The 19,541-nt window shown below is 37.7% G+C and overlaps 1 protein-coding gene across 5 annotated transcripts in view; it reads right to left on the bottom strand.

The window, feature by feature from the left end:
- Nucleotides 1-371: 371 nt before the first annotated feature.
- The window catches only part of Sgk3 (serum/glucocorticoid regulated kinase family member 3), a 153,091-nt gene continuing 133,921 nt past the window's right edge, over nt 372-19,541 (bottom strand). For all 5 annotated transcript variants that reach the window (XM_074068585.1, XM_074068582.1, XM_074068583.1 and 2 more), the window contains exons 14-17: nt 19,014-19,109; nt 16,757-16,912; nt 5,416-5,505; nt 372-2,263 (exon numbers count right to left, since the gene is read on the bottom strand). In XM_074068585.1, coding sequence (XP_073924686.1) covers nt 2,093-2,263; nt 5,416-5,505; nt 16,757-16,912; nt 19,014-19,109 — 513 coding nt within the window. In that variant the 3' untranslated portion in view covers nt 372-2,092. The remainder of the gene's footprint in view (nt 2,264-5,415; nt 5,506-16,756; nt 16,913-19,013; nt 19,110-19,541) is intronic.

The raw sequence follows: 19,541 nt of genomic DNA on the forward strand, positions 1-19,541 counted from the left end.
GTCTCAAAAAGGAAAACAAAGCAAAAACAAAACAGAGCTTAACTTCCAAATCGCATGTATTGAGTAGTGGGTCTTCATTTAGACCTTTGAGTTTATTTTGGTAATTACACAAAATAGTTCAGCTATTCAAAGGGCATTCATCTTTATCAAAGACTTATGCTATGGGAGAGAATGTAAAATTTGCAACTTGGAAGTACTTTTTGTTCCTTGACTATTACATGTTTGCTTATGATAACCCAGAAGTTTATGTCTATCCAAATGTTTTTCTTAAAATTTTATGGTTTCCCCCTTATACGTATCAATTATTTTGTGATGACTATTGTAATCATTACTAATTTTAATTTCAAATAATGACAGGCAGTAGATGATGATTATTAATCTTTTGCTAATTTTATTATACTATATAGATCTGTACTTGTGATTCAAGAAACATCAAAATTCTATTTTAAATTTGTTCTTAAAAATATACAATATTGCACTTTAATTCTTGGCAGTTTAATTAAGGAGTAATTGAGTATAAAAATCATACAAGAAACTACAGTTTTTACTTTGCTTTATAATAAACAAAAGGCTTTTTGTAAAAGCAGGACTTACAGTAGTGGCAAACAAAACAAATATTTACAGTGTAGATATTATGATCTTATCTCTAAAGAAAGATTCAGTGTACTGGACATAAATATTGTTAATAAAACAAAAGCAACCACTGAACTCATGCTGCTGACCATTTTTAAGCCAAAGGGGACTGGTGAGAAATGCTTCTGTAATTTCTTTCTCAAATACATGGAAGGGAAGCTTGTTCTTAGAGCATCTAAACTGGTCACCAGACTCTCAAAATACTGTTTCCTCTGACTGGAAAAAACTGCCACTTTAAGAATCAGAATTCCAAGTTATGCATTCTTTTATAGTTTTTCAGTAGCTACTCTCTTTTTACCATTACAAATGCACAACTAACTGATACGTTATGATTCTGAGGTCAGTTTCCAATACTTATCTAAGACACATTAACGATACTGAGAGTCTGGGGGGTATACAGCCCAGTGATATAGTGCACGCCTTGCATACACAGGCCCTGGGTTTCATCTCTAGCACTACCAAAAAAAAGTTACAGCATAGTTAAATTATATACATTTACACTGACTCAGATTTGTTATTTTACTTTTTAATTGCCAACTAGGCAAATAATCTAGAAAGCATTTTTAATTTTTTAAAATTTAACCAATTAGGAAGACAGTTTTGAAGTAGCCATTTGCAAAAACAAATATTAAGATATAGACTTATCTAACAGTATATTAAACATTGAAAGACCAAAAGGAACATAAATAGGACATATTTATGATATAAATATGACACGGACACACTCATTTTTTTGCACCACCTTAAAAAATATCCAGCAGTACTTTATTACCCTTCAAATCTTTGGGAGTTCTTAAAATTTCTAAGCACTAATTTTTTTCTTCTCCAGAAGAAAAAGATTCACAAATTTTAACTGGTATTTCAAAAACAAATAATTTCCTCTTGTTATTTCTTACATTATCTGCTAAATGGTTATTCAGTGTTAATTAGCAGCTAATCTATTAATTATGCTCTTACATTTTAATTCTACCAAAACCCAATTACTTAAAACAGTGATTTATCATGGAAAGATATGGCTGCTTCTTCAACAACCATGTACCAATTGCATAGTTCTGGTATGATAAAAGTCATAGTAGAGTTACAAAGGTATTAGTATGTGTCAACTGAAATAGACTTAAAAAAACAGTCTATCTTGGGTATGTTAGTGTAAACTTAAGAGGGAAAAAACAGTCAATAGCAAGAAAGTTTTCTTTAAAAAATAGGTTAATATGAAGAATAGCTTTTAAATTTTGTTTAAAAATAAGCTCAATAAACAAGAATACAAATTTTAATTCAAAACTTAGCTACTTGAAATGCCCTATCTTCTTGCATACAGCAGAAAATACGTTTTTCATAGTTTTCAACATTACTTGTAAAAATGAGGCACTGTTAAACATATTTGAATATATTCACACAAACAGAGGCATTCCACTCCCATTTGTAGGCTTGTATTTGCTGGACAGTTTCCGAATGGCAAACTTCACAAAAATAAGTCTTCTGAAGGAGGAGCGTAAGAGAAACCAACGAACGCATCATCTGCCTCCAGTACACTGGCGTTCACTATAGAATAGTCAGAAGACACGCACACAGAATACGGAACTGTTTCCTCTGTAAATACTGTGTCAAAGTTCCTGATATCATCTGGTCCAGCCTAAAACGTTAAAAACATAGTATTATTCACCTTGGCATTTCTTTTATTAACTTAGTTCTTTGTTAAATCTTCCTTTTGACTTTGTCTATTTTTTTTCCTAGCAAGTTTAAACTTTTGGGGGCTTCATTTTCATGTTTTTCCTTTCCAGAGTTTTTTTAGGTGAGGTTATCTGTCTGAACAGCTAAGGTTCTCATTATTGGGTAGGGAGACGGTGGTTTTGTATAAGGAGGGGAAGCATACCAGAATCTTTATTGAAGCTAACTTGAATCTGAGACCCTGTAACTGACTCCCTTTCTCTCTACCTACCACCACTCACCACCCCTATGTGCAAAAACAGGGCTCAGGATGGTTTTCAGGATAGCATTTTACTTCTGAACTTCCACAAATGCCTGTCCATCTTCTGGACAGGTAAAGCCTTCCAATGGAGGAATGAAGGGGCTGTAAGTAAAACTGAAAGCACACTGTGATTCTTAGTGTGCTACAGTTAAGTCTTAAGTCATGAAACATTTGGCTAGAACATCCTTGGCTGGAGGGCCTTAGAGGACTGGGTACATGGGAAATGGAGTAAGGTGGCTGGTTAGGCGCAAAGGCAGTCGTTCTTATTCTTCCTCTGTGAATGTGATGCACGCTCACAGACCTTCTTCTCTGAATATATTTATAGATAAAAAGTGGGATACAAATTCAGGTCATTCATTTGTAAACTACTGAACCTGTAGTTATTTCTGCTTTACGTGGAGGGAATCCTTAAAATGTGTGACCAAGTCATGAAGTCTAACTAAGGTGGACAGACAGATTCAGAACAGACAAGCCAGGGCTATCAGGTAGCCTGTATATCTACAAATTAAGCAGAGACCAGAACCCATAATGCTAGATTCTTCTATATAAGAAAATTTCCCACAGAGGACAAAGAATTCTAGAAATTTTAGCATTAAAGAATTGTAGCACTACAAGAAATTTAATAAAAAATTTTTTCAGGATTAGGGGTGTAGCTCAGTTGGCACAGTGCTTCCTGGCATGCACAAGGCCCTGGACTGAATCCCTAGAATCACAAAAAAAAAAAAGAAAAGGAAATATTCTTTAAAAAATTTTTACATATTGGAGGTGTGGCTTAAGTGGTGGAGTGACTGCTGTTCAGGTGCAAAGCCCTGAGTTCAAACCCTGGCCCCATCAGAAAAAAAAAAATTACATATAATCCTAAAAGCATGGGCTTCTGAATTTTGGCTGTAAAGTTTGTTAGCTATAATTCTTTATATAAACTACTTTATCTCTACAGGCTTGTTTCCTCTTCTGTAAAATAAGAATATAGGTTCAACATCTCTAGCCCAAAATAAAAAATCTGAAACGCTAAAAATCTACAATTTTTGAACCACAAGTGGAAAATTCCACCGCTAACCCTCATGTGATGAGTTATAGTTATAACTCAGGTGCACTAACATTTTTATCTAAAGTTACCTGCAGGCTAAGTGTATAAGGTGTGTGTGGAACACAAATGAATTTTGTTTTTCAACTTGGGTCCCAACCATAAGATAGTTCAGATTTCAGGTAAGGTAGACTCAACATCTACAAACTCTAGAAATTATTCCCAACAGAGGGAGCCATTTCTGACACTATCACTTCTGAACTACATGAAGTAAGTCTATAAAACTGTTATGTCTGTAGTTGTAAAATGTTACACCTCTTAATAACAGCTATGAGCTATGCACAGAAACTAACCTGTAACAAAGCTCGAGTAGACTAAATAATACTACTTTCTTGAATAAGGAAAAGTGATTTCCTTATCCTGCTCTAAGTTAAAAAAGTATTCCTTAAGTTTCACAGCAACACCAAAAAACTTTAAAAGAAAAAAAAATTCACCCATGAACTTGAAACTCAAATCAATCTTGTTCACAGTCATAGGTCACAAAAAAAGTATAATTACCATATTTTTCATTTAACACTCTATTTCAATTTCAATTCCTTCTACTTCAATTTTGGCTCTGGTGCTCTTTGTCCCATTATGTGACATGTCTGAACATCCATTTCCTCATTTATAAGGCAAATATACTAATAAGAATGTTAGTAAGTTGATAGCTTACTTAAGGAGTAAATTATGCATTATAGCCATCTATAAAGTGCATATACCTATTCAAAGGAAGATACCAGTAATTACTAAACATCACTGGCCTACTGATGACTATTATTATATGATTTCCAGAATTTTACAAAACTGTCAATTTTTAAAAACACATCTTTAACACAGCTTTTTCCTTAAAAATATTATCTTTAGATGAAACGCTTCCATCATTAGATTTAACTAGTGTCACTAATATGAGCCCCTTCTTTTTTTTCCTGGTGGTACAGGGTAATGCACGTGCCACGTGAGCCATGCCTCTGGGCCTTTTCGCTTGAGGTGTTTTTTGAATAGGGTCTGGCATTTATGCTCCTGTTGGCCTGGACCACTAACCTTCTATTTGTTTCCTGTAGCTGGGATGACAGGTATGCACTGCTATTGACTGAGATGGGGTCTCACATTTTGCCCAGGTTGTCCCCAGAGTACAGCCCTCCCTATCTCCACCTACTGAGTAGCGAGGACTCGGGCATGAGCCTCCATGCCCAGCATGAAATGTTCTTTTAAGCACTTACTGTTTTCCAGAAAATATGGAATAATTCACCATTAAAAATGTTTGCTTGTACCTGGGTTTTTTATTAATCTAGGGAAAAACCATCATTAGTGTTAATTTAAATGTTTGTTGATTTATAATGTATGAAAATGACAGCTAATCGTTTGTATCCTTTTACTTACTGAGTTCATCCCTTTCTTCTGTATACTCTGAAGAAACTCTACAATTATTTTGCTGGGAGATACTTTCATCAACCTAGTCTAACATAGTACTATTGGCCACCTTGAAGCTTGGGTTTTTTCTTTTTCTTTTTTGTGGTGCTGGGATTGAACCCAGGGCCTCAAGCATCTAGACAAGGGCTTTACCACTGAGCTACATCCCTGCCCCTCTTGAAGTTACCAGATGTATTAGACAACCCTGAGTGATGTATTTTACGCATACTTAGGTACCAAATCTGTTTTGTTGAGATTAGGTTTTGAGGTCTATTTCCAAGGTTATGATGAGCTAGGGTTCCAGAACTAGGGTTCTGGAAAGGAAGATTTGGGTACATACCACATTAGGATTAAATGGTGGTGGTATCTTCTTCTGCACAAGGTCACTCCAGCTGAGTGATTCAAAAAAAGGATGATTCTGAATTTCAAGCTAGAATATTAAACAAAGAGTTGTGTTACTCATGATGAAGAATACATTAAGTACTCACTGGAGAATTTTATGAGCTCACATCGTTACCAGTTTGCCCCTCAGTAATTCATTCAGGCACAGTTTATATCATTCATAAAGGAAATGTGAGATAAACTTAAACTTAAGCTGCATCCTTTTCACAGACAGTTTCCTCACAGGCAAAATGGGGTTAACACGCCTGTCCTAAATCTTTCCTGGGTGTTTAAAGGATAAACGTCCTTGTTCATTCTGTTATGTGACATGCCTCAGCTTCTACTTTCTCATCTATAAAACAAATATACTAGTAAGGACAGTAATAGTAGTAAGTTGAGAGCTCATTTGAGTAGTAGATGATATTACAGATACATAAAAACATAACTACACAAAAAAACTATCTGTAGTTACTAACAATATGGAAGTCCACACAGGTACAAAGAATTATTACCCGAGAAGAACAATTTGGACAAGGAGTTCTACACAGTGGGGCAGAACTGAAAATCAAGATAATGAGCTCCATCACCAGAAAAAATTATTCTACTCTGGGTTGGCACCATCAAAAATTGTCACAGTACTGATTCTAGCTTTATTCCTGCAAGGTGTCATGGAATGCAACAAAAGTAGATCTATCACAGTCAAACAAAAGTAATGTCTGACCAAAAGTCTGAAAGATGTGTAAAAATTAGCCAGTCAAAAAAGTAAAGGGAGAAAGTTCCAGGTAAAGAACAGGAAAGTCATAAGGTGACAAAGAGGTTAGTTTGATCAAGAAAATGGGAGTTGATGCTGGCAGAGTGGCTCAAAAAAAATGAGGGCATGGTGGTGCACACCTGTAATCCTAGCCCTCAGGAGGCTGAGACAGGAGGATAAAAAACTTTGAGGCCAAACTGGGCTATGTAGCAAGACCACAGTATGTGTGGGAGAGGGGGAAGGGAGGAAGGAAGGGGAGGACACACATAGGATGGGACTGAAATATAAGATGGAGCTTGAGAGTTTAATGGGGTGTAATGTATTGAATCTACATTAAGAATTCAGGGTTACAAAAGACTGTTACTCCAGAGGCACCTGCACATCCATGTTTATTGCGGCACTATTCACAATAGCCAAGTTATGGAAACAGCCAAGATGCCCCAGCACTGACAAATGGATTAAGAAAATGTGGTATCTATACACAATGGAATTTTATGCAGCCATGAAGAAGAACGAAATGTTATCATTCGCTGGTAAATGGATGGAATTGGAGAACATCATTCTGAGTGAGGTTAGCCTGGCCCAGAAGACCAAAAATCGTATGTTCTCCCTCATATGTGGACATTAGATCAAGGGCAAACACAACAAGGGGATTGGACTATGAGCACATGATAAAAGCGAGAGCACACAAGGGAGGGGTGAGGATAGGTAAGACACCTAAAAAACTAGCTAGCATTTGTTGCCCTTAATGCAGAGAAACTAAAGCAGATACCTTAAAGCAACTGAGGCCAATAGGAAAAGGGGACCAGGAACTAGAGAAAAGGTTAGATCAAAAAGAATTAACCTAGAAGGTAACACCCACGCACAGGAAATCAATGTGAGTCAATGCCCTGTATAGCTATCCTTATCTCAACCAGCAAAACCCCTTGTTCCTTCCTATTATTGCTTATACTCTCTCTACAACAAAATTAGAGATAAGGGCAAAATAGTTTCTGCTGGGTATTGAGGGGGGGAGCGGGAGGGGGTGGAGTGGGTGGTAAGGGAGGGGGTGGGGGCAGGGGGGAGAAATGAACCAAGCCTTGTATGCACATATGAATAATAAAAGAAAAATGAAAAAAAAAAATCTCCAGGTTAAAAAAAAAAAAAAAAGAATTCAGGGTGACAGGAATGTCACATTTAAAAAAAAATTGCTGTTGTTTGCTTTTTAAAAGACCTCCCTGGCTATAGAGGGAAAATGGGTTTGTGAATCAAGACCACAAGTGTGTGGATACAGGAATGATTTCGGTAGCAAATGCAGCGAGACCTGAATATTTGCTAAATATGGAGGTAAGAAAGAAAGAAGTCAGGAAAGTCTCTCAGATTTCTGACCAGAATAGCCAGGTAGTCAGTGATATTCTTTAATATGAAAGGGAGCACAGGAATCCTCCTGTGACAGCAGGATTTCAATTTTGAACATGCTGCAACTGAGGTACTCTCAAGAAACCCAGGCTGGGAGTGGTGGTGCACGCTTATGATTCCAGCTACGTGGGAGGTAGAAGTAGTAGGAATGTGGTCCAAGGCTGGTCCCAGGCAAAAGCTTAAGACCTTACCTGAAAAATAAACTAAGGCAAAATAGGCTAGGGAGGGTGTGGCTCAAGGCCCTGAGTTTAAATCCCACTACTGCCAAAAAACCACAGCAGAAAAATAAGGGCTTTAATAGAACCTCCAGGCCCTGCCACACCTAAGAGTCTAGTTGAAGAACAGCAGCTTATACAGGAGGGTATGGAAGATGGCCTGGAAATCTAGGAAGGAAAGTACAAAGTGAGCGATGAATGTGTGTTCTAGCAGGTGTGTAGGAAACCAGAGCGTTCCAAGTTCATTAAATGCTGCTTTGAGAGCAATGGGAGGAGCAGAGGGATCCTGTGATTCTTGCAGTTATTTTGTGGAAGACTGACAAATGAGAAGAGGTGGGGATGGAGTAAACACATAAAACATTCAACAAGTGTGGCAAAAAACGGAAGACAGAGCAGCACCAACAGAACAGTAGGGTAGAAGGTTTTTGACTTAAAAAGGAGGAAACTTGGTAATGTTTAATTATTGATTAGAGGGAACCAGAACAAGAAGGGGGTAGCTATTTGTGCAGATAAAGACATGCACAGAGTTCCTGGGAAGGAAACAGGAACAAGTGCACAGGCAGAAATGGGCCTTTTCCATAGTAACAGGAAGAAGGAATGTTATGGGCAGGTGTACCTAGGTTTGCAAAGTTGATAGCAGGGAGCTTGGTTAGTTCTACTCTGCTGATTCTATTTTCCCTATAAAATGAAGGCAAGATCATCTGCTACAGGAGACAGGGGAGAGGAACTACTCTAAACATTTCAAAGGCCTGACAAAACACATTCTTTATACTTGAGTGTGTGGTTCTGGGGATGGAACTCACGTCCTTGCTAATGTACTCTTCGACTGAGCCTGAACTTTCTCTTATACAGACAGACAGGTAAGCTAAGGTATTTGCTTTGAGTTCAAGTAGTACTTACTCAATGTAGTAATTAATACAACTTTTCTCACATGTTAATCAGAGGCTCTGCCTGGCCTTATGTGTCTGCAGTAAAAACCATCTGTATAATAACCATCATCTTTAAGACATGTTATTTTCAGACAAGGGAAAAGAGTGGTCTCCAATGACAGAAAAAGTTAAGCACCAGTGTAGTTATCAAATCCTATAAAAACAAAATAAAAGGATCTGGAGCTTTTGAGAGGTTTGAAACAATTACCACAGAGTAGCGAGTGTAAGTTGAATGCAGAACACAGGAGTATTACCAAACAGTGGTGAAGCAGAGAGGAGGCTTATGACTGATGTTACAGCTTCCAGCATGCCCACTGTCACATTCTACAGCACTGTTCAACAGCCTAGGATAGGACAGCTAGATTTATATAAGACTGCAGTTTCTGACAGTGAGTTCAATAAAAGGACCAAGGAACAGGATGTGTGAAACATCAGCAAGAGTGAGGGAAACAGTAAATAAGAAACTGCTGACAGAGCTACCCACTGAACTGAATGGGAGAACAGGAGAGCAGTAGTAAAGAAGTCTACTATTCACAGATCAAGTTCAAGATTGAAAACAGCTCCAAGAATTTGAGTAAGGGATTTAAAAACTCATGTTCCTCAATAATTTATGAATTTACTGATACATTAACCTAACACTGGAAACACTTAGCTTTACCCTGATTTGAAACAAACTGGCAGATTCTGTAATTATCTCAAAGAAATTATCACCAAATTCAAAAAAAAAAAAAAGGTAATATAAAAATAGTTTAAGGCAAAAGGCATTACCTCCTATAAATAGGAGGTACTTTAAAAATTCTTAATAACAAAAATGATTTAGAAGTTTATGTACGGTTAAACAGAGAAACCAGCAGGGCCCCCGGGGCGACCAGACGCCCATGCCCAGATGGCTTGGGAAGACACAGACAAGGTGAGCTAAGCAGTACGCGGTACTCCCACAGACAACCCTGGGCCAGATCAGCATAGCACCCTGGACAGACTGACCCCGACCAGGGAAAAAAGAGAAACTGAACAATAAGAACAATAAAGACATGTGGCAAAGAGGGTGGAGCACCCTGAGCACTGAAGAGGTGGGGAGGGGAATCCCTCCCTGAACTGTAAATAAACAAGCTGGAAATGGCTGGAAAAGGCAGGAGTGGCGGCGCGCGCCCAGCAACCAGGAGCCGGAAAGCTGGTGAGAGTGGCGGAGGGAGGAAAACTCCACAGGAGAGGGGGGAAGACCCACCTCCCATGTGACCTGTAAACAAACACACCGGCCAGCAGGAGCAGAAGCACAGGCCTAGAAATCAGGAGCGGGAAAGCTTGTAAAAGTGGCGGTGGGAGGAAAACTCCACAGGAGAGGGGGGAAGGCCCACCTCCCACATGAGCTGTAAATAAACACGCAGGCCTGAGAAAGTGGGTGCAGCGTCACCTCCCCCAGTGTGCTTGGAAAGGGGAAAGCTTGTAGCTGTGGCTCGTGCACAGGAGAACTCTGAGTAAACAAAGCCTGCGGGGCCAGGAGAGTGTTCAGCTCACCCCAGAGATCTGCATAAATAACGCCGCCAGCAACAGCAGGCTGACAGAGGCAGGCAGGCAAGCCACAGCTGCAGATACCATTCTCAGAACTGTCTCCAGACTCTTTTTTTTCTCTCTCCCTACCTTTGTTGAGAAAACAACCCAACTACACCTGAATGCTGAAAAACTTACTGAAAATGTATTGCATTTGAACTTGGGACACTTTCTGGGTTTTTTTTTTTTTCTTGTGCAGTTTTGTTCTACTTTATGCATCCTCTTTGATGAGACAACTACAGAACAACATTTGAGGCACCATCTCCAGGACTGGAGGCTGAGGGACGAACACCAAAATTACTAACACTGAAACTTCATTGCATTTGAACTTGGAGGGTTTTTTTTTCTATTTTTTTATTTTGTTTTATTTTATTTTATTTATATATATATTTTTTTCTTTCATTTACTTATTTTTTAATTTTTACTCTTATCTTTATTCTTTTTATTTACAATCCTCTCTCTCTCTAATGCCTTTTCAGCTTACGGTTGATTAGTACACTGTCTCTCCCTGTTTATAGCTCTGAAACTTTTTTTGTTTCTTTGTTTTGTTTTCTACTTGATTATTTGTTTTTCCCTTTTCCTTTAACTTCTTTGCTTTCCATCTCCTCTCACCCTTCCATTCTAAATATCATTAGTGCTATTATTATAAGCCAGAAAATACTTAATAGCACACAGTACAGGGACAATAACAAAACCAAGGGCAATGACGGGAAGACAGAAAAAACAGGGAAACCAGTTTCCCCACAGCAAAAAATTAGTACAAACCAGAGGGAAATGAAGAAAACAGATACTCAGATCCAGACGCCAACAAAATGAAGATAAACTATGCCAAAGAACCCAATGAAGCCCACAAGAATAATTTAAAAGAAGACATACTAAAGGTACTCAATGAGAATTTTATAAAGATCATACTGGATACGGTCAATCAAAATGTACAGGAGACACTCAAGAAATTCCAAGACAACTAAAATAGAGAATTTGAAAAAGCAAAAGAAGAAATAAAGGAAACCATAGAAGCACTGTATAAACACCAAACTGAAACAAAGAACACGATTAATAAAGAGATAAATGAACTCAGGACAAAAATAGACAACATTAAAGAGGAAACCACCCAGGACATGGAAAACCTCAGAAAAAAGAACGAAACAGAACTGCAAAACAAAATGGAAGGCCAATCCAGCAGAACAGAACAAACAGAAGACAGAATCTCAGAACTTGAAGATGAAATGGTAATTAAAGGAAAAACCGAAGAACTATTAATTAAACAACTCAAGACCTGTGAAAAGAAAATGCAAGAACTCACTGACTCCATCAAAAGACCAAACTTGAGAATCATGGGCATCGACGAAGGAAAAGAGGTACAAGCAAAGGGAATGTGTAATATATTCAACAAAATAGTAACAGAAAATTTCCCAAATCTAGAGAAAGATATTCCCATACAGATGCAAGAGGCCTCCAGGACACCAAACAGACCACATCAAAATAGAACTACCCACGACATATCATTAAAACGACAAGCTCAGAAACTAGAGAAAGAATATTGAAGGCTGTAAGAGAGAAAAAACAAGTAACATACAAAGGTAAACCCATCAAAATTACAGCAGACTTCTCAACAGAAACATTAAAAGCAAGAAGAGCATGGGGTGAGATCTTCCAGGCACTGAATGAAAATAATTTCAACCCCAGGATACTCTACCCAGAAAAACTGTCATTCAAAATAGATGGAGCAATAAAAGTCTTCCATGATAAGCAGAAACTAAAACAATATGTGACCACAAAGCCACCACTACAAAAGATTCTTCAAGGCATTCTGCACACAGAAAGTGAAACCCAACTTAACCATGCAAGGACAGGCAGCACCAAACTACAGGAAAAGAAAAAGCAAGAAAGTAGAGAGTAACCTCGACTTGGGTACACACGATCAAACCTTCAATCAACTAAGACAACTAAATGACAGGAATCACCACATACCTATCACTACTAACACTTAATGATAACAGACTTAATTCACCCATTAAAAGGCACTTCTTGACAAAATGGATTAAAAAGGAAGATCCAACAATTTGTTGCTTACAGGAGACCCATCTCGCCGAAAGAAATAAGCATAGGCTTAGGATGAAAGGATGGAAGAAGATTTACCAAGCCAATGGCCCCCGAAAACAGGCAGGAGTGGCAATACTTATCTCTGACAAAGTAGACTTCAAACCTACATTGATCAAATGAGATAAAGAAGGACATTCCATACTAATAAAAGGGGAAATAGACCAAAAGGATATAATAATTATCAACCTATATACACCCAATGACAATGCATGGAATTTCATCAAACATACCCTGAAAGACCTAAAAGCATACATTAACTCCAACGCAGTGGTTGTGGGAGACTTTAGCACCCCATTATCACCAATAGATAGGTCATACAAAAAAAAATCTATAAAGAAATCCAAGATCTAAAATATACAATAGATCAAATGGACCTAATGATGTCTATAGAACATTTCATCCAACTTCTAAACAATATACATTCTTTTCAGCAGCCCATAGAACCCTCTCCAAAATAGATCATATCCTAGGGCACAAAGCAAGCCTCAGCAAATATAAGAAAATAGAAATTATACCGTGCATACTATCTGATCACAATGCAGTAAAACTAGAACTCAACAACAAAAGTAAAGACAAAAAAAATGCAAACAGCTGGAAACTAAATAACTCATTACTTAATGAACAATGGGTCATTGATGAAATAAAAGAGGAAATTTAAAAGTTCCTGGAAGTCAATGAAAATGAAAACACAACCTACTGGAACCTATGGGACACAGCTAAGGCAGTCCTGAGAGGAAAGTTTATAGCCATGAGTGCATATATTAAAAAGACTGAAAGAGCCCAAATCAATGACCTAATGATACATCTCAAACTCCTAGAAAAACAAGAACAAGCAAATCCCAAAACAAATAGAAGGAGAGAAATAATAAAAATAAGAGCTGAAATCAACGAAATAGAAACCAAAAAAACCATACAAAGAATTAATGAAACAAAAAGTTGGTTCTTTGAAAAAATAAACAAGATCGATAGACCCCTGGCAAACCTGACTAAAATGAGGAGAGAAAAAAACCCAAATTAGTAGAATCAGGAATGCTAAAGGGGAGATAACAACAAACACATTGGAAGTCCAGGAAATCATCAGAGACTTCTTCGAGAACCTATATTCAAATAAATTTGAAAATCTTAAAGAAATGGACAGATTTCTAGATACATATGATCATCCAAAACTGAACCAAGAGGAAATTAATCACCTGAATAGATCTATAACACAAAATGACATTGAAGCAGCAATCAAGAGTCTCCCCAAAAAGAAAAGTCCAGGACCTGATGAATTCTCTGCTGAATTCTATCAGACCTTTAAAGAAGAACTGATACCAACCCTCCTTAAACTGTTCCATGAAATAGAAAGGGAAGGAAAACTGCCAAACACATTTTATGAAGCCAGTATTACTCTTATCCCAAAACCAGGCAAAGACACCTCCAAAAAGGAGAACTATAGGCCAATCTCCTTAATGAACATTGACACAAAAATCCTCAACAAAATAACGGCAAACCAAATTCAACAACACATCAAAAAGATTATTCACCACGACCAAGTAGGCTTCATCCCAGGAATGCAGGGGTGGTTCAACATATGAAAATCAATAAACGTAATAAACCACATTAACAGAAGCAAAGACAAAAACCACTTGATCATCTCAATAGATGCAGAAAAAGCCTTTGATAAGATCCAACACCATTTCATGATAAAAGCTCTAAGAAAACTAGGAATAGAAGGAAAGTACCTCAACATTATAAAAGCTATATATGACAAACCTAACGGAGAAAAACTGAAACCATTCCTTCTAAAATCAGGAACCAGACAAGGATGCCCATTATCTCCACTCCTATTCAACATAGTACTGGAATTCCTATCCAGAGCAATTAGGCAAGAAGAAGGAATAAAAGGAATACAAATAGGTAAAGAAACTGTCAAAATATCCCTATTTGCAGACGACATGATCCTATACCTTAAAGACCCAAAAAAACTCTACTCAGAAGCTTCTAGACATCATCAATAGCTATAGCAAGGTAGTAGGATATAAAATCAACATAGAAAAATCATTAGCATTTCTATACACTAACAATGAGCAAACTGAAAAAGAATGTATGAAAACAATTCCATTTACAATAGCCTCAAAAAAATCAAATACCTAGGTGTAAACCTAACAAAAGATGTGAATGACCTCTACAAGGAAAACTATACACTTCTGAAGAAAGAGATTGAGGAAGACTGTAGAAAGTGGAGAGATCTCCCATGCTCATGGATTGGTAGAATCAACAGTAAAAATGTCTATACTCCCAAAAGTAAAAATTGCATGTTTAATGCAATTCCCATCAAAATTCCAAAGACATTCATTAAAGAGAATGATCCAGCAATACCACTCTTGGGGATATACCCAAAAGACTGACAAAGGTTACTCCAGAGGCACCTGCACACCCATGTTTATTGCGGCACTATTCACAACAGCCAAGTTATGGAAACAGCCAAGATGCTCCACTACTGATGAATGGATCAAGAAAATGTGGTATCTATACACAATGGAATTTTATGCAGCCATGAAGAAGAATGAAATGTTATCATTCGCTGGTAAATGGATGGAATTGAAGAACATCATTCTGAGTGAGGTTAGCCTGGCCCAAAAGACCAAAAATCGTATGTTCTCCCTCATATGTGGACATTAGATCAAGGGCAAACACAACAAGGGGATTGGATTTTGAGCACATGATAAAAGCGAGAGCACACAAGGGAGGGGTGAGGATAGGTAAGACACCTAAAAAATTAGCTAGCATTTGTTGCCCTCAACACAGAGAAACTAAAGCAGATACCTTAAAAGCAACTGCTGCCAATAGGAGAAGGGGACCAGGAACTAGAGAAAAGGTTAGATCAAAAAGAATTAACCTAGAAGGTAACACACACACAGGAAATTAATGTGAGTCAACTCCCTGTATAGCTATCCTTATCTCAACCAGCAAAAACCCTTGTTCCTTCCTATTATTGCTTATATTCTCTCTACAACAAAATTAGAGATAAGGACAAAATAGTTTCTGCCAGGTATTGAGTGGGTGAGGGGGAGAGGGAGGGAGTGGAGTGGTGGTAAGGGAGGGGATGGGGCTGGGGGGAGAAATGACCCAAACATTGTATGCACATATGAATAATAAAACAATAAAAATTAAAAAAAAAGTTTATGTACCATCAAGCCCCAGGAAAAATCTAACTAGTTGTTCAGTCTCTGTGTTATAAGGTCATGGAAATGCTAGTATGTAGTAGTAAAAATTTTCATTTCCAGCTGAGGTAGCACATTCCTGTAATCCCAGCACTCCAGAGGCTGAGGAAGAAGGATCTTGAGTTCAAGGCCAATCTGGACTACATAGCAAGTTCCTGGCCAGCCTGGCTACCTAACAAGACCCTGTCTCCTGGTACACACTTGTAGTCCCAGCTACTCCAGAGGTAAAGGGAGGAGGACTGAGAACTTGATGTCAGCCCAGGCAAAGATAGCAGCAGAATCAAAATTAAAAACCTAGGGCTGCACATATGACTCAAGCAGTACAGTGCCTGCCTAGCACACATGAAACGCTGAGCTTAAACCCTAGTACCACCAAATAAATTTTTTTTTTTTAAACTAAAAGGACTTGGGGCATAGCTTAGATGGTAGAACACTTGCCAGGCAGGTACTCTACTACACTTGAGTCATGACACCAGCCCCAGCAAAAATATATTCCATATAACATTTTTTTGGCAGTACTTAGGGCCTCATGCTTGCTAGGTAGGCACTATAATATTGAGCACTCTGCCAGCCCTATTGTGCAGTTATTTTTGAGATAGTCTTGTTTTATGCCCAGGCTGCCCTGAACGACAATTCTCCTTATTTATGCTTCGTTGTGTAGGTGGGATAACAGGTGTGCAACATTTCATCCAGCCATTGGTTGAGAGAAGGTCTCAGGAACTTTTTGGCCATGCTGGCCTCAAACCATGAGCCTCTGGATCTCTGTTTCCTAAGCAGCTAGGATTACTGGCTTGAGCCACGGCAGCTGGTGGAATTGAGTGGTAGAGTACCTGCAGAGCAAGTGTGAGACCCTGAGTTCAACTCCTATATATGTATGCATGTAAATATATATAAAGGGAAGGGCACAGAAGTTTTTTAAAATGATAATCAAATAAATAATAGGATATAAAACCTGGATGTGGGGCATAAACAGAAGATTGTATGAAACAACTCTAAGTTAAAGTGTTTTAAATGATGCATAGTTCCACATGAACATTAGTGAAAATTGTGGGAACAAGTTTTTTTTTTCAATTACATTATTCATTAACAGCTATTTCATTAAATATAATTTTTTTTAAATAAAGCTGGTACTGGGAAACATGTTACATACAAAGTCTTCTTTGGCACCAAGTCGATTCTGCCTGTCTTTTTCTAGGAGTTCTTCCAGGATGGACCAGGCTGTGAGGCTCACTCCTGGTCTCAAACTTAGGGGCTTGTGAAGAATGTTATCATACATTTCGGCAACATCTCGGCAGTAAAAAGGAGGCTGAAAGAAACGCAAAATAAAGAAACTCAGTGGTGAGTCAATTATGCCAAAATAGTTTTAAAGAATAGTTAGACTTGGGTTTGTTCTTCAGGGAGCATTTGTGTCTGGACAGCTACAGAAATGTATGATCTTCTTGGCACATGTAGACATTGGCAGTGTGGCAAAGAACTTAAAAAAACCTAGTAGGCTACTGAGCTTAATACACGTTCACAAGGATTGGCCTGTTGAGAGCTGTTAAAATGAACATAACTTCTAAAGTATGTTTTAGAGAAAACAACCACCAGCCTCATCATAGGTATAATGGCAGAAATAAAGATTAGAAATAAAGACTGACAAGATCAAACATTAAATAATTTCTGCAGACTTGGGGGAAGAACTTGTCCAGGTGAGACAGAGACCTGAAGATAACCAGCCTTCCTAAGTACTTGTGACAATGACAACATTAGGAGTGTGCTTTGTAGAATTAAAGATCCTAGTGCCATAGCCTAAAGACCTAAGTCATAGCTTCAATGTGAACATTAGCCAGTTAATCATCTGGCCAAAAGTTTTAAAGTAAAAATAATTTTTAAAGTTAAGGGAGTTGCTGGCAGATTGGCTCAAGAGGTAGAGCACCTGCCTATCAAGTGAGAGGCCCAGCGCCACCAAAAAATTTTTTTTAAATGTGGCTGAAGTTAAGGGAGTTTTATGGGTCTGTCACTTTTTTACAAGAAAGAAAACCAAATAAAAAAAAAAAAACCCCTTGTATCTTAACTTTTAAAATACCTTATTTTATACTTTAAAAGTCCTGTAAAGAAACACAAAAGATTCTGAAATATCAAGATAGCAAACCCTCAAATGCCTGAAGAAAGTAAGATATAAAGTGGTTATCCAACATTCTAAATCACTAGCATTATTTTTTGTAATTCCAGGGCAAAGAATAGACAGTGTTGGTTTTCCTAGGACTCTATCATTCAAAATTATCTGTATGAAACAGTATATCTCATTGTGCTGAAGCTAACTGAGAGGCTCCAAGGTTAGCAGGAAACACACACACCTGCTCAGGTCTCAGCTGGTGGTCACACTTAGTATCAGTGTTGACAGCAACCTCAGGGATCAGGGTGTGGTTCTCACATGAGGCTGCTGGATGGACAGAAACTAAGGGATCACAAAGGGAGCTAGAAATCACCCCAAATATTTCAAAAAGGCTAAGGAAAAACAAAACTTATAAAGATAAGGAAAAACTAACTAAAATGCCTAAATTGTTTGCTTTCAGTTAGAATAACATTATCTAAATGAAGAAAAACAACTTTCATTTTAATAGAACTTTTGGCTATGTACTTACTAAAAACTGGGGTAATTCATTACATAGTAAACATCTTTCCCCCAACCCCAATGAAATGGTGTTTACAGGGAAAGGAATAAAGAGGGATCTCCAGTGGTAGAAAAAGGTGAGCCCTGGTATAGTAATTAAATCCCATAAAAACAAAATAAAAGGCAAAATCCCAAAAGGCATTATCTTTTGAATGTACTGATAACTGCAAAAATCTTTTGCCTTTCTATCTTTTTGAAATTAGGCAGCTCATGTTTGGTGTAAACAGAATGAAAGCAGAATTTTTTTTTTTTTTTTTTTTTTTTGCAGTACTCGGCCTTGAACTCAGGGCCTACACCTCGAGCCACTCCACCAGCCACCCCCTCCCACGCACACACATTTTTTGTTAAGGGTTTTTTCGAGATAGGGTCTCTCAAACTATTTGCCCAAGTTGGCTTTGAACTGCAATCCTTCCTGCCTCCTGAGTAGCTAGGATTAGAGGCGTGAGCCACCAGTGCCTGGCTGAAAGCAGAATTTTAATGTTATATCTAGATGTCTATTTCTAAAATTGCCTGTATAATGATAACACCTGAAAGTAGTGATCGATATGACAGAGAAATAGTATTAATTTTGAAACCCAGTAACAAAATGCAGTTTTTCTTTTTGTACACATTTCTAATGTGGTTTTGGATTCACTTAAGACTATTATTGCTCTATTACTGATATGAAACTGTCCTTGAGGTTTTATTAAAAGATAACCAATTACTATATTATCAATAATATGAGATTATTATCAAGAACAGAAATACATACCAATCCATACAGCATTTCATATAGCACAGCACCAAGGCACCACCAATCTACAGTGTTGTCATAGGGCTGTTTTCTGATTACTTCAGGTGCAAGATACTGTTGAAAATAATGAAAACATGAGAACTCAATAAAGCTGAAGACAAAATTTGGAAGTAACTGAGAAGTATAACACATTTTAGGCATCATTATCATACTAAAACGGTATCATCTGGATTTTCAAAGGGTTGGGTCTTCTCAATCTATAGTAGTGGTTCTTAGGCAATGTCAACGGGAACACTTTTCAAAACACATATACTCAAGCACTTCACCCAGAACCTGATGCACTTAAGACAGTCTGGGAGAGTGGCACAAGAGGTAGAGCACTTGCCTTATAAGCAGGAAGCTCTGAGTTTAAATCTGATCCTGCTAACAAAAAGCAAAAACAACAAACCCTAGCAAAGAAATCATCATCCAGAAAAAAAAAAAAAAAAGGCACACAGAAAAAACAACAAATGCGGGATACATAATGCTGAGTACACAAAATAGGTA

Source organism: Castor canadensis, chromosome 3 (assembly GCF_047511655.1).
Source record: "Castor canadensis chromosome 3, mCasCan1.hap1v2, whole genome shotgun sequence".
In the NCBI taxonomy this organism is placed as follows: domain Eukaryota; kingdom Metazoa; phylum Chordata; class Mammalia; order Rodentia; family Castoridae; genus Castor; species Castor canadensis.